The sequence below is a fragment of the Carcharodon carcharias genome, chromosome 2 (assembly GCF_017639515.1).
Source record: "Carcharodon carcharias isolate sCarCar2 chromosome 2, sCarCar2.pri, whole genome shotgun sequence".
Classification (NCBI taxonomy): Eukaryota; Metazoa; Chordata; class Chondrichthyes; order Lamniformes; family Lamnidae; genus Carcharodon; species Carcharodon carcharias.
This window is the reverse complement of record NC_054468.1, coordinates 13,608,662-13,626,667: the sequence shown is the minus strand read 5'-3', so window position 1 is coordinate 13,626,667 and position 18,006 is coordinate 13,608,662. Positions and strand designations below refer to the sequence as shown.

Sequence of the window (18,006 nt, the reverse complement as noted above, 5' to 3'; positions counted from 1 at the left end):
CACTGACATTCAGTTTGGGTTCTGCCAGGGTCACTCAGCTCCTGACCACATTATAGCCTTGGTTCAAACATGGACAAAAGAGCTGAAATCCAGATGTGAATAAGAGTGACTGCCTTTGACATCAAGGCAGCATTTAACAAAGTGTGGGATCAAGGAGCCCTTGCAAAACTGGAGTCAATGGGAATCAGAGGAAAACTCTCCGCTGGCTGGAGTCATATCTAGCACAAAGGAAAATGGTTGCAGAAGTTCCTCAGGGTAGTGTCCTCGACCCAAACATCTTCAGCTGCTTCATAAATGACCTTCCTTCCATCACAAGATCAGAAGTGGGAATGTTCACTGATGATTGCACAACGTTCAGCACCTTTCAAGACTCCTCAGATACTGAAGCAGTTCACGTCCAAATGCAGCAAGGCCTGGACAATATCCAGGCTTGAGCTGATAGGTGGCAAGTAACATTCACACCACACAAGTGCCAAGCAATGACCATCTCCAACAAGAGAGAATCTAACCATCAGCGCTGGACATTCATTGACATTACCATCACTGAATCCTCCACTACCAACATCCTGGGGGGTTACCATTGACCAGAAACTGAATTGGATTAGCCATATAAATACTGCAGCTACAAGAGCAGGTCAGGGGCTAGGAATCATGTGGCGAGTAACTCAGCTCCCGACTCCCCAAAGTTTGTCCACCACCACAAGGCATAAGTCAGAAGTGTGATGGAATGCTCTCCATTGGCCTGGATGAGTGCAGCTCCAAAAACATTTAAGAAGCTTGACACCATCCATCCAGAACAAAGCAACCTGCTTGGCTGGCACAAACATTCACTCCCTCTACCATTAACGAACAGTGGCAGCAGTGTGTACCATCTACAAGATGCACTGCAGAAACTCACAAAGGATCCTTAGGCAGCACCTTCCAAACCCACGACCACTACCATCTCAAGGACAGCAGATACATGGGAACACCACCACTTGGAAGTGCCCCTCCAAGCCACTCACCATCTTGACTTGGAAATATATCACTGTTCCTCCACTGTCTCTGGGTCAAAATCCTGGAACTCCCTCCCCAACAGCACTGTGGGTGTACCTGTACCACAGGGACTGCAAGATCAACCAGCGATGGGCAATAAATGCTGGCCTTTCCAGTGAAGCCCACATCCCATAAATGAATTTAAAATATGCTACATTCTTGCAACCATTTAAGAGAAAGATGGGCATTATGGTCAGAGTAATGCAATTCTTCCTGGATAGATAAGTTCACATGGGCTGAATAGTCTTGGCAACCAAAGTCTTAATGGCTACTGAAGCAAACTTTTGCAGCTGAACTAGGAGCCACAGAACCAAGTTCCAGTCTGTTCAGAAACCAAGGACTACAAACATGAGGTTACTGAAGCTCATAGTCATATAATTAACATATATGTGACAAAGCTGTATCACGTTTTTTACGTGAGCTGTTACATTCTAGTCAAAATATGGGAGTCCCATGAACATCTATCCACACACAATTGAATACACTAAAAGCTGTACTGTGTGGTATCTGCTGACGAACAGTTAATAAATATGTATGAAATTCTTTCATATATTATATTAATGATCACGAGAAATGTGGGAAGAGAAACTTCAAGATCTGTTAAAGTTTGCGTTTCAATTTTGGACAACTTTAACCAGAGCATTTTATTTTTAAAAATTACAGGTCATAACGAAATATCAATCTGATTTGAAAAAAGGTCATTTTTACTGTTGTCTAAGACACATGCAATTAAGTTCTTGAAGCTGACTTGCATTTGCACACATTTTATGAATTCCTTCAGCAAGTTCTCTAAATCAAAACTTACCACAATTTTTTCATGCAGATTAGTCAAGAATTACAATTTGAAAGATGACCTGTTTTGCAATATTTATAACTTATTAAAAAGCATAGATATGATCCTTGGTCTAAGCTGTGTTGGGCACAGTGTAGTTGGTTTTAACTGTCCCTGGAAGGGGAGGAGAAAGAACCTAACCAGAAGTTCCTGCTTCTAATTGGTAACTAGTGATTTATACTGAGGGGCCAGAGCCAGGCTTGGCTGTAATGCCTCCCACAATTAAGTAACCTGTCAACACTGGCTGAGAGACTCAGTGCCTTTAGGAAGGGAGGCTAAGAGGGGGAAGAAAAACAAACATAATTTGAAGGGTGAAAAATGTAATCAATATTCAATGGGGCTTGGCTAATAATTGATTTTATGAAGTCATGGTGCAAATATACACCAGAGAAAACATTCCAAACACGAAGGAAAATGAGAGGTACTTACTGTCTTCCCCAGGACAGGGCATCCCTGGTCGTTCTGGTATACAGGGAAACACTGTGGAGATGAAAATCCAGTCAGTATCAAAGAGGCACATATCGTCCTGATTATATATAAACTTTCAACTTGTGTGATAAATGTGGTGATAAAGGGGCCAATACTGTTTGCTACAGGGGAGTAAAACTATGTTGGTAACTTCTTTGTCTGGCTAGCTCTCATATTAAATATTCAGGAGCTAAGCCCACTTCGCTTCCAATTTGTACAGATATTTAGCACATCCCACTCCTAGATTTTGGAGGAGGGTGTAACACAGTCACTGAATTTTAGGGCTGTGATTTAGTAAGTGTGAAATATACACAGCATGTAACGTGATGAAGCTGTGCAACAGATGGTGGTTGTGGGGGTGGGGAGAACATAAAACCTCCAACATTCACATGTGACAATATCGTAAACAAATTTGCAAAGATTTCTTCGATTAACTATTTCTAATGAAATCTTAAACACTTGTCATAAAGAACATTTATGATTTTTCAAGAAATAGCAGACAAAACATGTAGAATCTTTTAATCTTATCTCGAGAAAGTGGAAGGCAATCTGCCACTGGCTGAGTCACCAAATACATTTGATGAATAAAAAAACCACGTCTGCGTCCTTCAAATATGAGAAACTCAGGATTTAGTGTCTTTTGTATTTAATCTTTGCTACCATAAGCGTAAAGAAGTAGCAGATTAACATATTTTTGCTGATCTGACAATTACGATTGTTTCGATATTGTATTCTCCACACAAGAACTTCCTATTCTCAGCTGAAAAGGGAAATCTGAAGAACGGATTTGTGCCCCTCATACATACCACTTATTAATCAGTGGCAGCAAATGTGACTAGAGCAGGTAGCTGGTACAAGGGCTCACACAAGAGGAAAACAAATATAATTTAAAACTCTATACTCAAGGGGGTGCTGTGTTGGAATTTGTCTGGATACAAGTTGCTAGGATTGATCTGTGCACTGCCTTCCTGCAATGGGGTACGTCCCACAGATAACTTGCACTTATACAGTGCTTTTAAATGCAGAAAATATCTGAAGGTGTTCCATAAAACAGATCATAAATTTTGATTGTCCAAAGGAAGGCAGGCATTAAAGTGACATAATTCATCTCTAGCATTTATCAAACCTTTGTGGTGACACGATGATAAGCCTGGGAGTCAGCAATCAAATCAGACAGAATATACATTTTCCTCATTCCATGGAACCGTAGAAATTTACAGCATAGAAGGAAGCTCTTCATCCCATCATACCTTTGCAATCACTCTGCTAAGATTGCCCCACTCTCTCTCCACAGCCCTGTAACTGTTAGTTTTCATGGAGTTCACAGGTCATGAAAGCACGATATAAATATGCAAGTTCTTTCTTCTTCTTCTTCCTTTCTCTCCTTCCAATATTTAATGACATTTTGCTTAAAGAGGATTTTACCTCAGCTATTCATCCAGGATTTAGCACAATTAAAAATAAATGTATATCCTGCTCCAGGGCTGCATAAAAACCATTCTAAATAAGGACGTGTGCTGTACAATTAAAATTTCAAATGGAATCCCAATCTCTTTCCTAACATTAAATGTAAACAAACCCAGAAAAATTTGTAGAGTGCTATTTGTACATCAGATTTTGTAGCAGAGGTAAGACAACTTTCTCCAAGCCAAGCACCATCCATAAACTCCATCCCTCCCTCACCCAGTCCTTTTGCAACTTTGGTGTCACATCTGAATCCAAGATAAGCTTCCGCCACATGTCCGCTCCATCACCAAGGCTGCCAAATTCCACCTCCATAACATTGTCCAACTCCACCCTCCTTCTGAAATTCTTATCCTCACCTTTGTTACCTCTAGACTTGACTATTCCTATGCTCTCCTGGCCATTCCCCCATCTTTCGCCCGACATCAAGCTTATTCAATATTCTGCTGCCCATATCTTAAATTGCTCCCAGTTCTGTTCACTGACCTACATTAGCTCCCAATCCAGCAATGCCTCAGTTTTTAAAGTTACATCTTTGTCTTCAAATGTCTCCATGGTATCGTTCCTCCCTAACTTTATAACCTCTTCCAGTCCTACAATTCTCAAATATCTCTGCACTCCTCTATTTCTGATCTCTTATGTATTCTCGATTTTAACCATTCTACAATTGGTGGTCTTGCCTTCAGCTGCCGAGACCTTAAACTGTGGAATGTCCTCTCTATCCTCCTTTAATATTCTTCCTAATGCCTACTTCTTTGATCAAGCTTTTGGTCAACTGTCCTAACATTTTCTTTTGTGGCTCTGCATCAAATTTTGTTAGTTGCTGCTCCTTTGAAGTACCTTAGGATGTTTCACTACATTAAAGGCACTATATAAACCTCAGTTGTTACAGCAGTAAGACCCTGAAATAATCTACTCCCAGGCCCACACAAATGTTCCTTTCTACTAGATGTGCACAAGAAGCATGATTCTTTTATTCTCCTCAACTCCAAAACTCTTGGGATTTACACCATTGCCATCAGGTCTGACTTGTTAGTGAAAGCAACCAAAAAAATCAAGACTTTTAAAATTTGGGCAAAGTTAATTCTAGGAAAAGACTGGGCCGACTAGTATTGATAGCAATGTGGAATGCACAGAGTAACAATTTCGAGCAGTATAAAAGCTGCCACCTCAGGCAGGCACGTACACTTAGGGTCCCGCATGACAAAATCTCCTCCAGCAGGAACAAGGTAAAAAAGACAACAGCAAACATCTGCCAACACAATTCCCCAACAGAGGCATAAACTATATGCATTGTGCCAAACTTTGTAGCTCTTCATATTTGTCCAGTCCACATTCAATAAGAGATGATCATCAAGTTATCTGTGTAACAGGAGAAGAGGAATATTTTACCCCTGAAAAATAATATTCTATGACCAAAGTAACATGCCCCAGAACTTATGGTCATGATTTATCTGGATAGCCAAAAAGTGCATCCTCTGGTGGGTTTAGTAGATTTTTATGGCTTGTTCATAATAATATTTCTGTAATATTCTTCTTAAGAATCTGTAATGTCAAGGCTGCACTGCAAAGCACGATGATCAGCTTTGCTGGAAACTGTCAATCTGCCAATGTTGGGGATGCCCTGTGTGTGTAAAACCACATGTAGTTCACCCTGAAAAAGGGGAAGCCATGCAGATGTAAGGGGGCCGACATATCAACTTATACAGGCCATTGCAGGGATAGAGACTATAACATACTTTACACTTCTGAAAGATAGAATGGGGAACTACAGGCCTGTTAATCTGGCATCAGAAATAGGGGAAAATGCTAGAATCTATTATAATGGATGTGATAACTGGACACTTAGAAAATAATGGTAGGATTGGGCAGAGTAAAAACGGATTTATGAAAGGGAAATCATGTTTGACCAATCTGTCAGAGTTTTTTGAGGATGCAATTAGCAGAATAGATAAGGGGGAACCAGTAGATGTAGTGTATTTAGATTTTCAGAAGGCTTTCGATAAGGACCAAACACAAAAGATTAGGAAGCAAAATTACCCTGTATGGAATGAGGGGTAATATACTTGCATGGATTGAGGATTGGTTAACAGACTGAAAACAGAGTAAAAATAAATGGGTCATTTGCAGGATGGCAGGCTGTGACTAGTAGGCTACCACGAGGATTAGTGCTTGGGATCCGGCTATTCACCGTCCACATCACTATAATTTCCAAGTTTGCTGATGACAGAAAACTTGGTGGGAATGTGACTTGTAAGGAGGATGCAAAGAAGCTTCAAAGAGACTTAGACTGGCTGAGTGAGTGAGCAAGAACCTGGCAGATGGAATATAATGTGGAAAAATTTGAAGTTATTCATTTTGATAAGAAAAAAGAAAATGCAGAGTTTTTCTTAAATGGAGAAAGATTAGGAATGTTGACATCCAAAGGATACCTCTGTGTTCTTGTTCATAAATCACTGAAAGCGAACATGCAGGTTCAACAAGCAATTAAGGTGGCAAATGGTATATTTGCCTTTATTGAAAGATGATGTGAGTACAGGAGCAAGGAAGTCTTGCTGCAGTAGTATAGAGCCTTGGTGAGACCACACCTGTAGTATTGTGTTTAGTTTTGGCCTCCTTACCTAAGGAAGGATATACTTGCCACAGAGGGAATGCAACAAAGGCAGAACAGACTGATTCATGGGATGGATAGATTGTCCTATGAGGAAAGATTAAAGACTGTGCCTTTATTCACGGGAGTTAAGAAGAATGAGAGGTGACCTCATTGAAGTGTACAAAATCCTTACAGGGCTCGACAGGGTGGATACAGGAAGGATGTTTCCCCTGTCTGAGGTTCTAGAACCAGGGACAGAGTCTCGGAATAAGAGGTAGGCCATTTAAGGCTGAGATGAGGAAGCAGTTTCTTTAGTCAGGAGGTGGTGAATCTTTGGAATTCTTTATCCCAGCAACTGTGGAGGCTCAGTCATTATGTATGTTCAAGGCAGAGATTGATAGGTTTTTGGGTATTAAAGATATCAAGGGTGATGGGGACAGTACGAGAAAATAGCATCAAAGTGGAAGATCATCCATGATTTAATTGAACGGCAGAGTAGGCTCAAAGGGCAGAAAGGCCTCTTGCTCCTAAGCTCCTAACAGTTAAACTAATATAACTAATATGTTATACACACCAATATATTGAAGTCTGTTTGAGTTAAGGCTTACTTCATCATGAATTGGTTTTCAAGGCTATACTCTGTTAAAACCTTTGTGCAACAACAACGGGAGAGATAAAATGGAGACTTTAGTGCTTGCATGCAGAAAGGCAGTATAAGATGAATGTGAAACTGCTGAATTGCAGAAGTTAAGCATGAAAAGAAATGTGAATCTTAGAACCTTTGGAAAAACAGGAAACACCTGCAAGGGTCTACATGTTGGAGCATAGAGAGTTCCATGGATTACTAGTGGCCTCAACTTGATCCAATCATAATGGTCAGGACAAACTATGGCTTAATATGGCATGGTAAGGGTCTCTTGATAGGGATAAGAGAAAGGAGCTGCAAGACAACACTGGCACACATCTAGAGGAAAACAGACAATGGTAAACAGACCTCAGGAAGAAAGGACTGTGCGCCAGAGAGATTGAAAGCAGGAACCATCAGAGCCAAGTCTCGCTGTATATCTACTGCTGTTGTTAAGAATTAACTTTGCATTTCTGTGCAATACTCAATAAACTCTCTGTCTTTATTAAAGAATGAGAGTCCAGACCTTGTAGGTCAGAAATGGTCAAGAATCCTGAGTGAGACAGGTTGGGATATCCTCTCTCTCACATAAATGATCATATCCAATGGTTTCTCTCTCCAAGTATCTCATAGCCCAGCCAGGTCTTGTTTTCTCAACTCTCAAATGACCAGTGTTCCAAGGGAGGACAAAAAAAAAGCTTCAAAGACACAATGAAGTTCTCCTTAAAGCACAGCAGCATTAACATCAATGACTAAGAGGAGTTTGCTACCAATTGTTCAGAATGATGATAGCTTGTCCATCATGCAGCATCGTACTTTGAGCCACAACCTCTTAATGATGAAGGAGAGTGGCATCAGAGAAGGAAGGAAAAGGAAGCAAATACTGCACTCCGGATCCCAGTACCTCATGGGACCCTCAGTCACGTATCCAAAGATATGCAGATCGAGAATTGGTCTACTGAATCACATGAAGAGCTGTGACAGAAACTCACGACCCTGAACAGATATCATCCTCGGATCAAGGAACAAACGACGACTGTTATTCAGGACCCTTCGGAACACTGAAACATTCCCATTCTATCTGGATGGGTGATTGCAATTTTGTCTGGTGTATTATATCAGAAAAAAAATCATTAAAAACATAACACATTGCAAACTTTTTTTACTTCCCCGACCCCACCCCCAGACTGTGCACTTCTCTCTGCACCACTGGGACCTGGATTTGAACCAAGCTCAGAGAAGGAACATATAATTTTTTCCTTGACAAATAATAGGTGCAGGAACAGAGCCTAATCCAGCATCCGCAGATTTTTGCTTTTATCCTAATACACATCCTATTATGCAGGAGCCTGATGATGTCACTGGGTACAAAGTGGATTAAGTTTTTATTCACAAGTATTGCTTCTCATCCTCTCAAAACACAGGCACAGTTAGTTCCGTTTCCTCCACCTAAAATAAATCAAAGTTAACAAAAGGTTGATCCTTCAAAATTAATTAGACTAAAACTGCAAATACATGTATATTTTACAGCTAGTGAAAGCGACAAGCTGTACTCACCAGTGTACGGTAAGTAGGCTGATTAAGAACGGGAGGACTGTTTTATACTGTTAATCCAAAACAACCAATATTGCTCTCATGCCCACATGTCCGTCCTTGGCCTGCTGCATTGTTCCAGTGAAGCTCAATGCAAGCTGGAGGAACAGCACCTCATCTTCCGACTAGGCACTTTACAGCCTTCTGGACTAAATATTGAGTTCAACAATTTTAGATCTTGAACTCACTCCTCCATCCCCACCCCCTCTCCAATGCCCCCTTTTTTTCAATAATTTATATAGATTTTTCTTTTCCTACCTATTTCCATTATTTTTAAATGTATCCATTGTTTTATCTCTGCCTTTTAGCCTATTTCGATCTCTTCCCCCACCCCACCCCCACTAGGGCCATCTGTACCTTGCTCATCCTGCTTTCTACCCTTAATGTCACCTATTATCACATTCCTTAGATAATATCACCACCTTCAACACCTTTTGTCTATGACATCTTTTGCTTATCTCCACCTATCACTGGCCCTCTATCCAGCTCTACCTGTCCCACCCCCCCCCACTTAAACCAGCTTATATTTCACCTTTTTACTATTTTTCCTTAATTCTGTTGAAGAGTCATACAGACTCAAAATGTTAACTGTGTTCCTCTCCACAGATGCTGTCAGATCTGTTGAGTTTTTCCAGGTACTTCTGTTTTTGTTTTGGATTTCCAGCATCCGCAGTTTTTTGCTTTTAACCGATATTGTTCAATTTTTTTCCACAATACTGCTATAAAATTTAAAGATTCTAAAATATTTGCACCTCACCATGAATGATCAGCTCAGAATCCTTATTCAGCTCATAAAGCCGAAATGCTTCCTCTAATTCCAACTGGGATGAGACAGTGCAGGGGTCGCCTGTTCAATAAATGAGAGCAACAATACAATTTATATCTTCAGAACATTTTAATGCAGTTACACAGATTTCCGAACATTGCATTACTTCATGTTTAAGATTCCCTAATTAATTTTGGCAAGAAACTCATTGTATCAACTCATTCAAGGCTGGGGTGAGGGGAGGGGGGAAACACACACAAACATATGAATTAGGAGCAGGCGTAGGTCATTCCACCACTTGAGCCTGCTCCGTCATTCAATAAGATCACAGCAGATCTGACTGAGGCGACCACATCACTATCCTACCTATCCCCGATACCCTTTGATTCCCTTGTTAGTCAGGATTCTACCTCTGCCTTAAAAATAATCAATAGCCCTGCGTCTACCACTCTGGGGAAGAGAGTTCCTTGGAGAAAAAAATTCTCATTTCCATTTTAAGTGTGAGACCTGTTATTTTTAAATTGTGTTATTTAATTGTGCTGAACAGAGCAAGAGTTCCAGCGAGAGTCGAGGGATTTAAAAAAATAACCAGAGTGAGAGCTAATTAACATTTTACTGTGTTTACTTAAATTCCAATTTTGGTGCAGTAAATAAATAATTTGAGGCATAACAGGGCTGCTCATACCTGTCAAGTGTACACCCTGTACCATGAAGGGACTCCAGGACGCAACCAAGCTACATGTTCAGAAAGTGCCACAAATGGAAAAACACAAGCGTTATTATGTTGGAACTCAGCTGGTGTCATTGAGGTACATTCGTGAGGATGACAGCAACATGGATAGCACCTTTCAGAAGGTGGTCACCCTACAGCTTAAGAAAGAACAAGCAGGGGGGATTGGGTGGCCATCAGACAGTCAAGATAGGCAAGGCAGGTAGTGCAGTAGACCCATGAGGACGTCCCACTTTCTAACAGGTACTCAGATCTGAGTACCAATGTGGGAGAGGGTTCCTTTGGAGAGAACAGCGAGAGTCATTACCAGAGAACCATGGTTCAGCTGTACAGGGAGGGAGGAGAAAAAACAGAGCAATAGTGGTAGGAGATTCTATAGTTAGGGGAATAGGCAGGCGCTTCTGTGGTCGCTGACGTGATTTCAGCATGATATGTTGCTTCCCTGGTACAAGGGTATCAGCGAGTGGCTTCAGATAATTCTGGACGGTGAGGGTGCACAGCCAGAGGTCATGGTTCACATTGGTACCAACGATATAGGTAGAAAAAGGGATGAGTTCCAGCAGGCTGAGTTGAGGGAGTCAGAAAAAAGATTAGCAAGCAGAATCTCAAAAGGTAGTAATCCCTGGATTACTTCCAAGGCCACATGCTAGTGAGTATGGAAATAGGAGAATATATCAGATGAATGCATGGCTAGAGAAATGGTGCAGGAGGGTGGGCTTCAGATTTCTGAAGCAGTGGGACCAGTTTTGTGGAAGGTGGGCTCTGTGCAAGCCATACGGTCTATACCTGAACAGGACCAGGACGAATGTCCTTGCAGGGAGATTTGTTGGTGTTGTTGGGGAGGGTTTAAACTAGATTGACAGGGGGATGGGAACCAGAGTGCAGATTCAAATAGGACAAACTCAGGGCAGGGAACAAAAGATTAGCAAGTGACTCTGAAAGACAGAGAAGCAACAGTCAAAAGGTTTACAGCACAGGAATATGGCAATGTTAAAAAAGTTAAATGCAAGGAATATAACAACCAAAGCCAAAGAGCTGAGGGCTTAGATACACATGGCAGCATATCAATGCTATAACGGAAACTTGGCTTAAAGAGGAGCAAAAATGGCATCTCAACATCCCTGGATATAAGGTTTTCAGGCAGGATAGAGAGGGGGCTAAAAAAAAGTGGGGATGTAGCATTTTTGGTTAAAGAATCAACTACCGCTGTGAGGAGCAATGATATGCTAAATGAATCATCAAATGAGGCTATATGGGTTGAGCTCAGAAATAAAAAGGGGGCAGGCACACTACTAGGAGTGCAGTATAGATCCCAAATAATGAGAGGAGATAGAAGAACAGATCTGTAGGCAAATTTCTGAGTGCAAAAACAATCGGGCAATAATACTTGGGGACTTCAACTACCCTAATGTTAACTGGGATACAAACGGTGTAATAGGCACAAGAGGGCACAAAATTCTTGAACTGCAATCAAGAGAAATTTTTTAACCAGCACCTAACAAGCCCAATGAGAGGGAGCGTAATTCTAAATTTAATCTTAGGAAATTAAGCTGGGCAAGTGAATGAAGTAGCAGTGGATGACCATTTTTGAGATAGTGACCATAATACAGTTAGGTTTAGCATAACTATGGAAAAGAACAAAGAACAAAGAAAAGTACAGCACAGGAACAGGCCTTTCGGCCCTTCGGCCCTCCAAGCCTGTGCCGATCATATTGCCTGTCAACTAAAACATTTTGCACTTCCGGGGTCCATATCCCTCTAATCCCATCCTATTCATGTACTTGTCAAGCTGCCTCTTCAACACCACTATCGTACCTGCTTCCACCACCTCCTCTGGCAGCGAATTCCAGACACTCACTACCCTCTGCCCAGCACAGCTCCTCTATAGTTTTCTCCTCTCACTTTAAATCTATGTCCCCTAGTAATTGACTCTTCCACCCTGGGAAAAAGCTTCTGACTATCTAAACTGGCAACATTAAACGGATATACTGACACTATTTTATTAATAACGTTAGGTGAGGCAACGTTAATCGAGGACTTACTATACAAGGACACCCAGATTTCTCTGTCCTGCAGCATCTCTCCATTTGAAGAAGATTTTGCTTCTCCAATCTTCCTGCCATTTCCCACGTTATACCCCATCTGCCAAATTTTTGCCCACTCACTTAACCTATCCACGTCCCTTTGCAGACTCTGTATCCTCCTTACAACTCGTTTTCCTACCTAACTTTGTATCGTCAACAAATTTGGCTACAATATACTCAGTCCCTTCATCCAAGTCATTAAAATAGATTGTAAATAGTCAAGGCCCCAGCACAAATCCCTGTGGCACTCCAGTTACAGTTTGCCAGCTGAAAATAATCCATTTATCCCGACGCTCTGATTCCTGTTAATTAGCTAATTCTCTATCCATGCTTATATATCAACTCAAAATCCTGAGCTCTTATCTCGTGCAATAACCTTTTATGGCACCTTATCGAATGCCTTTTGGAAACCCAAATACACTGCATCTACTTGCTCCCCTTTGCCCACCCTCCTTATTACAACCTCAAAGAATGTTCATAAATCTGTCAAACATGATTTCCCTTTCATAAAACCATTCCTGATTGAATTATAATTTCCTAAATGTCCTGCTACTATTTCCTTTACAATGGATTATAACATTTTCCCAATGACAAATGTTAGGCTGACTGACTCATAGTTTCTTGCTTTCTGTCTCCCTTGTCTCTTGAACAGAGGTAATACATTTGTGGTTTTCCAATCTGCTGAAACCTTTCCAGAATCTAGGGAATTTTGGAAGATTACAACCAATGCATCCACTATCTCTACAGTCACTTCTTTTAAAGACACAAGGATGCACATCATTAGGACCAGGGGACTTGTCGTCAGCCCTTAGTCCCATTAGTTTTCCTAGTACTTTTTCTCTCGTGATAGTGACTCTGTTAAGTTCTTTCTTTCCTCCCTTTTGCCCTTTGATTTTCTTCTATTCTTTGGATGCTTTTTGTATCTTCTACTGTGAAAGGAGATACAAAATACTTGTTCAAAGTATTTACTATTTCCTTGTTTCCCTTTATTATTTCTCCTGTAGCTGCTCTCTTCCTTTTTTACATGCTAGCAGAAGCTGAGACTGTCCGTTTTTATATTTCTTGCTTGTTTACTTTCATATTCTAATTTGTTCCTTTTTTTTTAAGTTATCCTTTGCTGGTTTCTAAAACGTTGTCAATCTTCTGGCCTACCACTAATCTTCACAACATTGTGCATCTTTTCTTTCAATTTGATGCCCTTAATTTCCTTAGTTAACCACGGATTGTGCATTCTTCTATAGATTTGTTTCTTAATGGAATATATCTATATTCAGTGGATATAGCCATAACAAAGCACTGGATTCAAAATCTACCACTGGCATACTGTGGCTACATTATGTACGATCTGCAATGCACACTACAGCAACTCACCAAAGTTACTTCAACAACACATCCCTCCCCTGTGACGTCTACTGCCGGAAACATGAGCAATGTTTCCATCACCTTCAAGTTCTTTTGAGTCATACATCAAATCGCCCTGACTTGGACGTATATTATCATTACTTCAGCACCCCTGGGTCAGTATTCTGGAAACAGTTAACATATATGTGGAGATGCGATCAAAAGGATTAAATGCAGCTTTGCTATTATCACCACTCCCAAGATCTTAAAAAGGCTCTTCTCCAATGCTTCTGGATGTGATGTAAGAAATCTGATAAGTTATTTTCTCTCTCCTGCTCTTTCTCACCTCTCTCACTCTCCAATGCAATCTTTATTGTATTTATTTTGTCAATATTACTTACCCCTTAACCTTCTCATCTTGTTCCTTAATTCCTAGTATAGCAACCTATATGCTTTCTGTCCCCTCTGCAGATGTTAGGCTGACTGGGGGTTACCACTGACCAGAAACTGAACTGTTCTAGCCATATAAATACTGTGGCTACAAGAGCAGGTCAGAAGCTAGGAATCTAGGAGTAACTCACCTCCTGACTCCCCAAAGCCTGTCCGCAATCTACTAGGGACAAGTCAGGAGCATGGTGGAATACTCTCCACTTGCCTGGATGAGTATAGCTCCAACAACACTCAAGAAGCCGAACACCATCCAGACAAAGCAGCCCACTTGATTGGCACCCCATTCGCAAACATTTTCTCTCTCCAACACCGACGCACAGGAGCAGCAGTGTATACCATCTATAAGATGCACAGCAGAAACTCACCAAGGCTCCTTAGACAGTACCTTCCAAACCCATGACCACTACCATCTAGAAGGACAAGGGCAGCAGATATATGGAAAGTTCCCCTCCAAGCCACTTACCACCCTGACTTGGAAATGTATCGTCGTTCCTTCACTGTCGCTGGGTCAAAGTACTGGAACTCCCTCCCTAACAGCACTGTGGGTGTAACTATACATGGACTGCAGCGGTTCAAGAAGGCAGCTCACCACCACCATCTCAAGGGCAATTAGGGATCAGCAATAAATGCTGGCCTAGCCAGCAAAGCCCACATCCTTTAAATGAAATTTTAAAAACTGCACAGTCTCCTACCACAGCTAATCATTTCCTGGGATCTTAAAATGAAGAAACTCTTAACTTCCTCCATTCTCTCTTTCTCCTTCCACAGGCATTACCCAACCTTCATTTCTTATTTTATCTCTTCATCTCTTAGTCTTTAATCTGCAGCGACAGTTTTACTTTTTCATCCAAGTTTCTCAAGAGAAAATTAGTTTCTTGCCTGAGAACAAGAAACCTAATACCTAAGTTTTATACTTCAAAATCACATAAGTCATTATAAACTTAGTGGCGCACAAATCCCACTGGTAAAATTGAGAAATCAGTTCTAAAAACAATTCATTTTTATATTATAAAGGATAAAGACAGAACAGGAGTAAAAGTTCTAAATTGGAGAAAGATAAATTTTATGAATGAGAGGTGTTCTGGTGAAAGTGGACTGGTTACAGCTACTTGAAAGGAAATCAGTGACAGGTCAGTAAGAGACATTCAAAAGCCAGATTCTATGGGCAAAATGTAGATGAATCGACACAAAGGAAAAGGACAGGGCTGCCAATTCTAGAGCCCCCTGGTTATCTAGAAGCATATAAACCAAGATAAAGCAGAAAAATAAAGCTTATGACAGTCACAAAAAACTTAGTACTGTAGAAAGCCTAGAGGAGTAGAGAAAATACATGGGTGAAATAAAAAAGGCAATTAGGAAAGCAAAGGGAGCATACGAAAAAATATTGGTCAATAAAATCAAAGAAACCCCAAAGATGTTTTATCAGTACATTAAGAGCAACAGAATAACTATGTAGGGCCAAGCAGGGATATATATGGTAACTTGAGCTCTGATGAAGGTGTGGGTAGGGTTTCTCAATGAGTACTCTGTGTCTTCATTAAGGAGAGGGATGATGCAGATATTCTAGTTAAAGAGGAGTGTGAAATATTAGATACAATAAGCATAGTGAGAGGGGAAGTACTGGAGGGACTGGCATCCTTGAAGGTGGATAAATCATCAAGGCTGGATGGACTGTATTCCAGGCTGTTAAAGGGGGCGAAGGAGGAAATTGTGGATGCACTGAGGATCAGTTTCCAATCCTCACTAGATACAGAACATAAGAACTAGGAGCAGGAGTAGGCAATTCAGCCCCTCGAGCCTGCCCCGCCATTCAATACGATCGTGGCTGATCTCATTTCAGCCTCAACTCCAATTTCCCGTCCTCTCCTTGTAACCTTTCAACCAATTACTAATTAAAAATCTGTCTATCTCCTCCTCAAATTAATTCAGCGTCCCAGCATCCACTGCACTCTGACATAGTGAATTCCACAGATTCACAACCTTTTGAGAAAAGTAATTCCTCCTCATCTCTGATTTGAAGCTAACACCCCTTAGTCTAAAACTATGGCCTCTCGTTCTAAATGCCCCAGAAGGGGAAACATCCGCTCCACGTCTACTTTGTCTATCCCCTTTAGCATCTTGTATGCCTCAGTTAGATCTCCTCTCATCCTTCTAAACTCCAGCAAGTCTAGGCCTAAACTGCTCAATCTCTCCTCATAAGACAAGCTCCGTATCTCTGGAATCATTCTAGTGAACCTCCTCTGAGTCCCCTCCAATGCAACCACATCGTTCCTCAAGTAAGGGGACCAAAACTGTGCACAGTACTCCAGGTGTGGTTTCACCAATGCCTTGTACAGTTGCAACAACAGTTCCCTATTTTCATACACTATTCCTTTAGCAATAAATGCCAAAATTCCATTTGCCTTCCTTATTACTTGCTCTACCTGCACACTAGCTTTTAGTGATTCATGCACGAAGACACCCAGATCCCTCTGCACTGAGGCATTCTGAAGTTTCTCTTCATTTAAATAATAAGTTGTCTTTTTGTTCTTCCGACCAAAATGGATAACCTCACGCTTATCCACGATAAACCCCATCTGCCAAATTTTGGTCCATTCACCTAATCTGTCCTTACCTATTTGTAAATTTCTTATTTCTTCATTGCAACTTACTTTCCCACCTATTTTGGTGTCATCTGCAAATTTAGCTATAGTACCTTCTATCCCTGAATCATTAATATAGATTGTAAATAGTTGGGGCCTAAGGACCAAACCCTGTGACACCCCACTAGTGGGGATTTGCCATCAAGAAAAAGACCCATTTATCCCGATTCTCTGCTTTCTGTTGGTTAGTTAATGCTCTATCCAAGCTAATATATTACCCCTAACTCCATGTGATCTTATCTTGTGTATTAATCTTTTGTGCAGCACCTTATCAAAGGCCTTCTGGAAGTCCAGATATACAACATCTACAGGACCTCCATTATCCACTTTGCTTGTCACATCTTCAAAGAACTCTAGCAAATTAGTCAAACATGATTTACTCTTCATAATACCACAATGACTCTGATGGATTGCATTTTGACTTTCCAAATGCCCCATTACTACTTCCTTAGTAATGGATTCCAATAATTTCCCAATGACAGACGTTAAACTAATTGGTCTATAGTTTCCTACTTTCTGCACCCCCCCCCACCCGACCCCACCACCCCCTTGAATAAGCAATAGCGTTTGTCCAATCTACTAGAACCTTTCCAGAATCGAAGGAATTTTGGAATATTATAGCCAATGCATCCACTATCTCCGCTGCCACTTCCTTTAAGACCCTGGGATGTAGGCCATCAGGTCCTGGGGACTTGTCACCCTTTAATTCCAATAGTTTGCTCAATACTTTTTCTCTAGTGATGGTGATTGTTCTAAGTTCCTCCTTCTCTATAAGCTCTGCACTACCTGTTACTATTGGGGTAGTACTAGTGCCTCCACCGTGAAAACTGAGGCAAAATATTGACTAAGCGTCTCTGCCATTTCTGCATTCCCCACTATTAACTCCACTGTCTCATCCTCCAAGGGACCAACATTCATTTTAGCTACTCCTTTGTTATCAGTTTTTACATCTTGCACTAGTTTTCTTTTATAATTTACCTTTGCTCTTTTTATTATTTTTTAGTAACCCTATGTTGATCTTTAAAAGTTTCCCAATCTTCCAACCTGCCACTGACCTTTGCAATTTGGTATGCCTTTAGTTTTTGCCTTTATCTTATCTTTAACTTCCTTGCTTAGCCATGGATGCTTTTCCCCCTCTTACCATCTTTCTTCATCTTTGGAATATATTTCACTTGTGAGGAATTGAATATCTCCTTAAATATCTGCCACTGTTCATCAACCGTCCTACCTTGTAGTCTTCCTGTCCAGTCCACTAGGGCCAGATCTGCCCTCATGCCTATGTAGTTACCTTCATTTAATTCCAGGACACTAGTATGGGCCTCAAGTTTCTCGCTCCAAACTGAACTTGAAATTCTAGCAAGCTACGATCACTCTTCCCTCGAG

At 41.0% G+C, this 18,006-nt stretch overlaps 1 protein-coding gene across 1 annotated transcript in view; it reads right to left on the bottom strand.

Annotated features, from left to right (window-relative positions):
- The window catches only part of prkci (protein kinase C, iota), a 119,675-nt gene that overhangs the window by 54,098 nt on the left and 47,571 nt on the right, over positions 1-18,006 (bottom strand). The window contains exons 3-4 of the mRNA XM_041213183.1: positions 9,368-9,457; positions 2,297-2,347 (exon numbers count right to left, since the gene is read on the bottom strand). Of these exons, the coding sequence (XP_041069117.1) occupies positions 2,297-2,347; positions 9,368-9,457 (141 nt within the window). The remainder of the gene's footprint in view (positions 1-2,296; positions 2,348-9,367; positions 9,458-18,006) is intronic.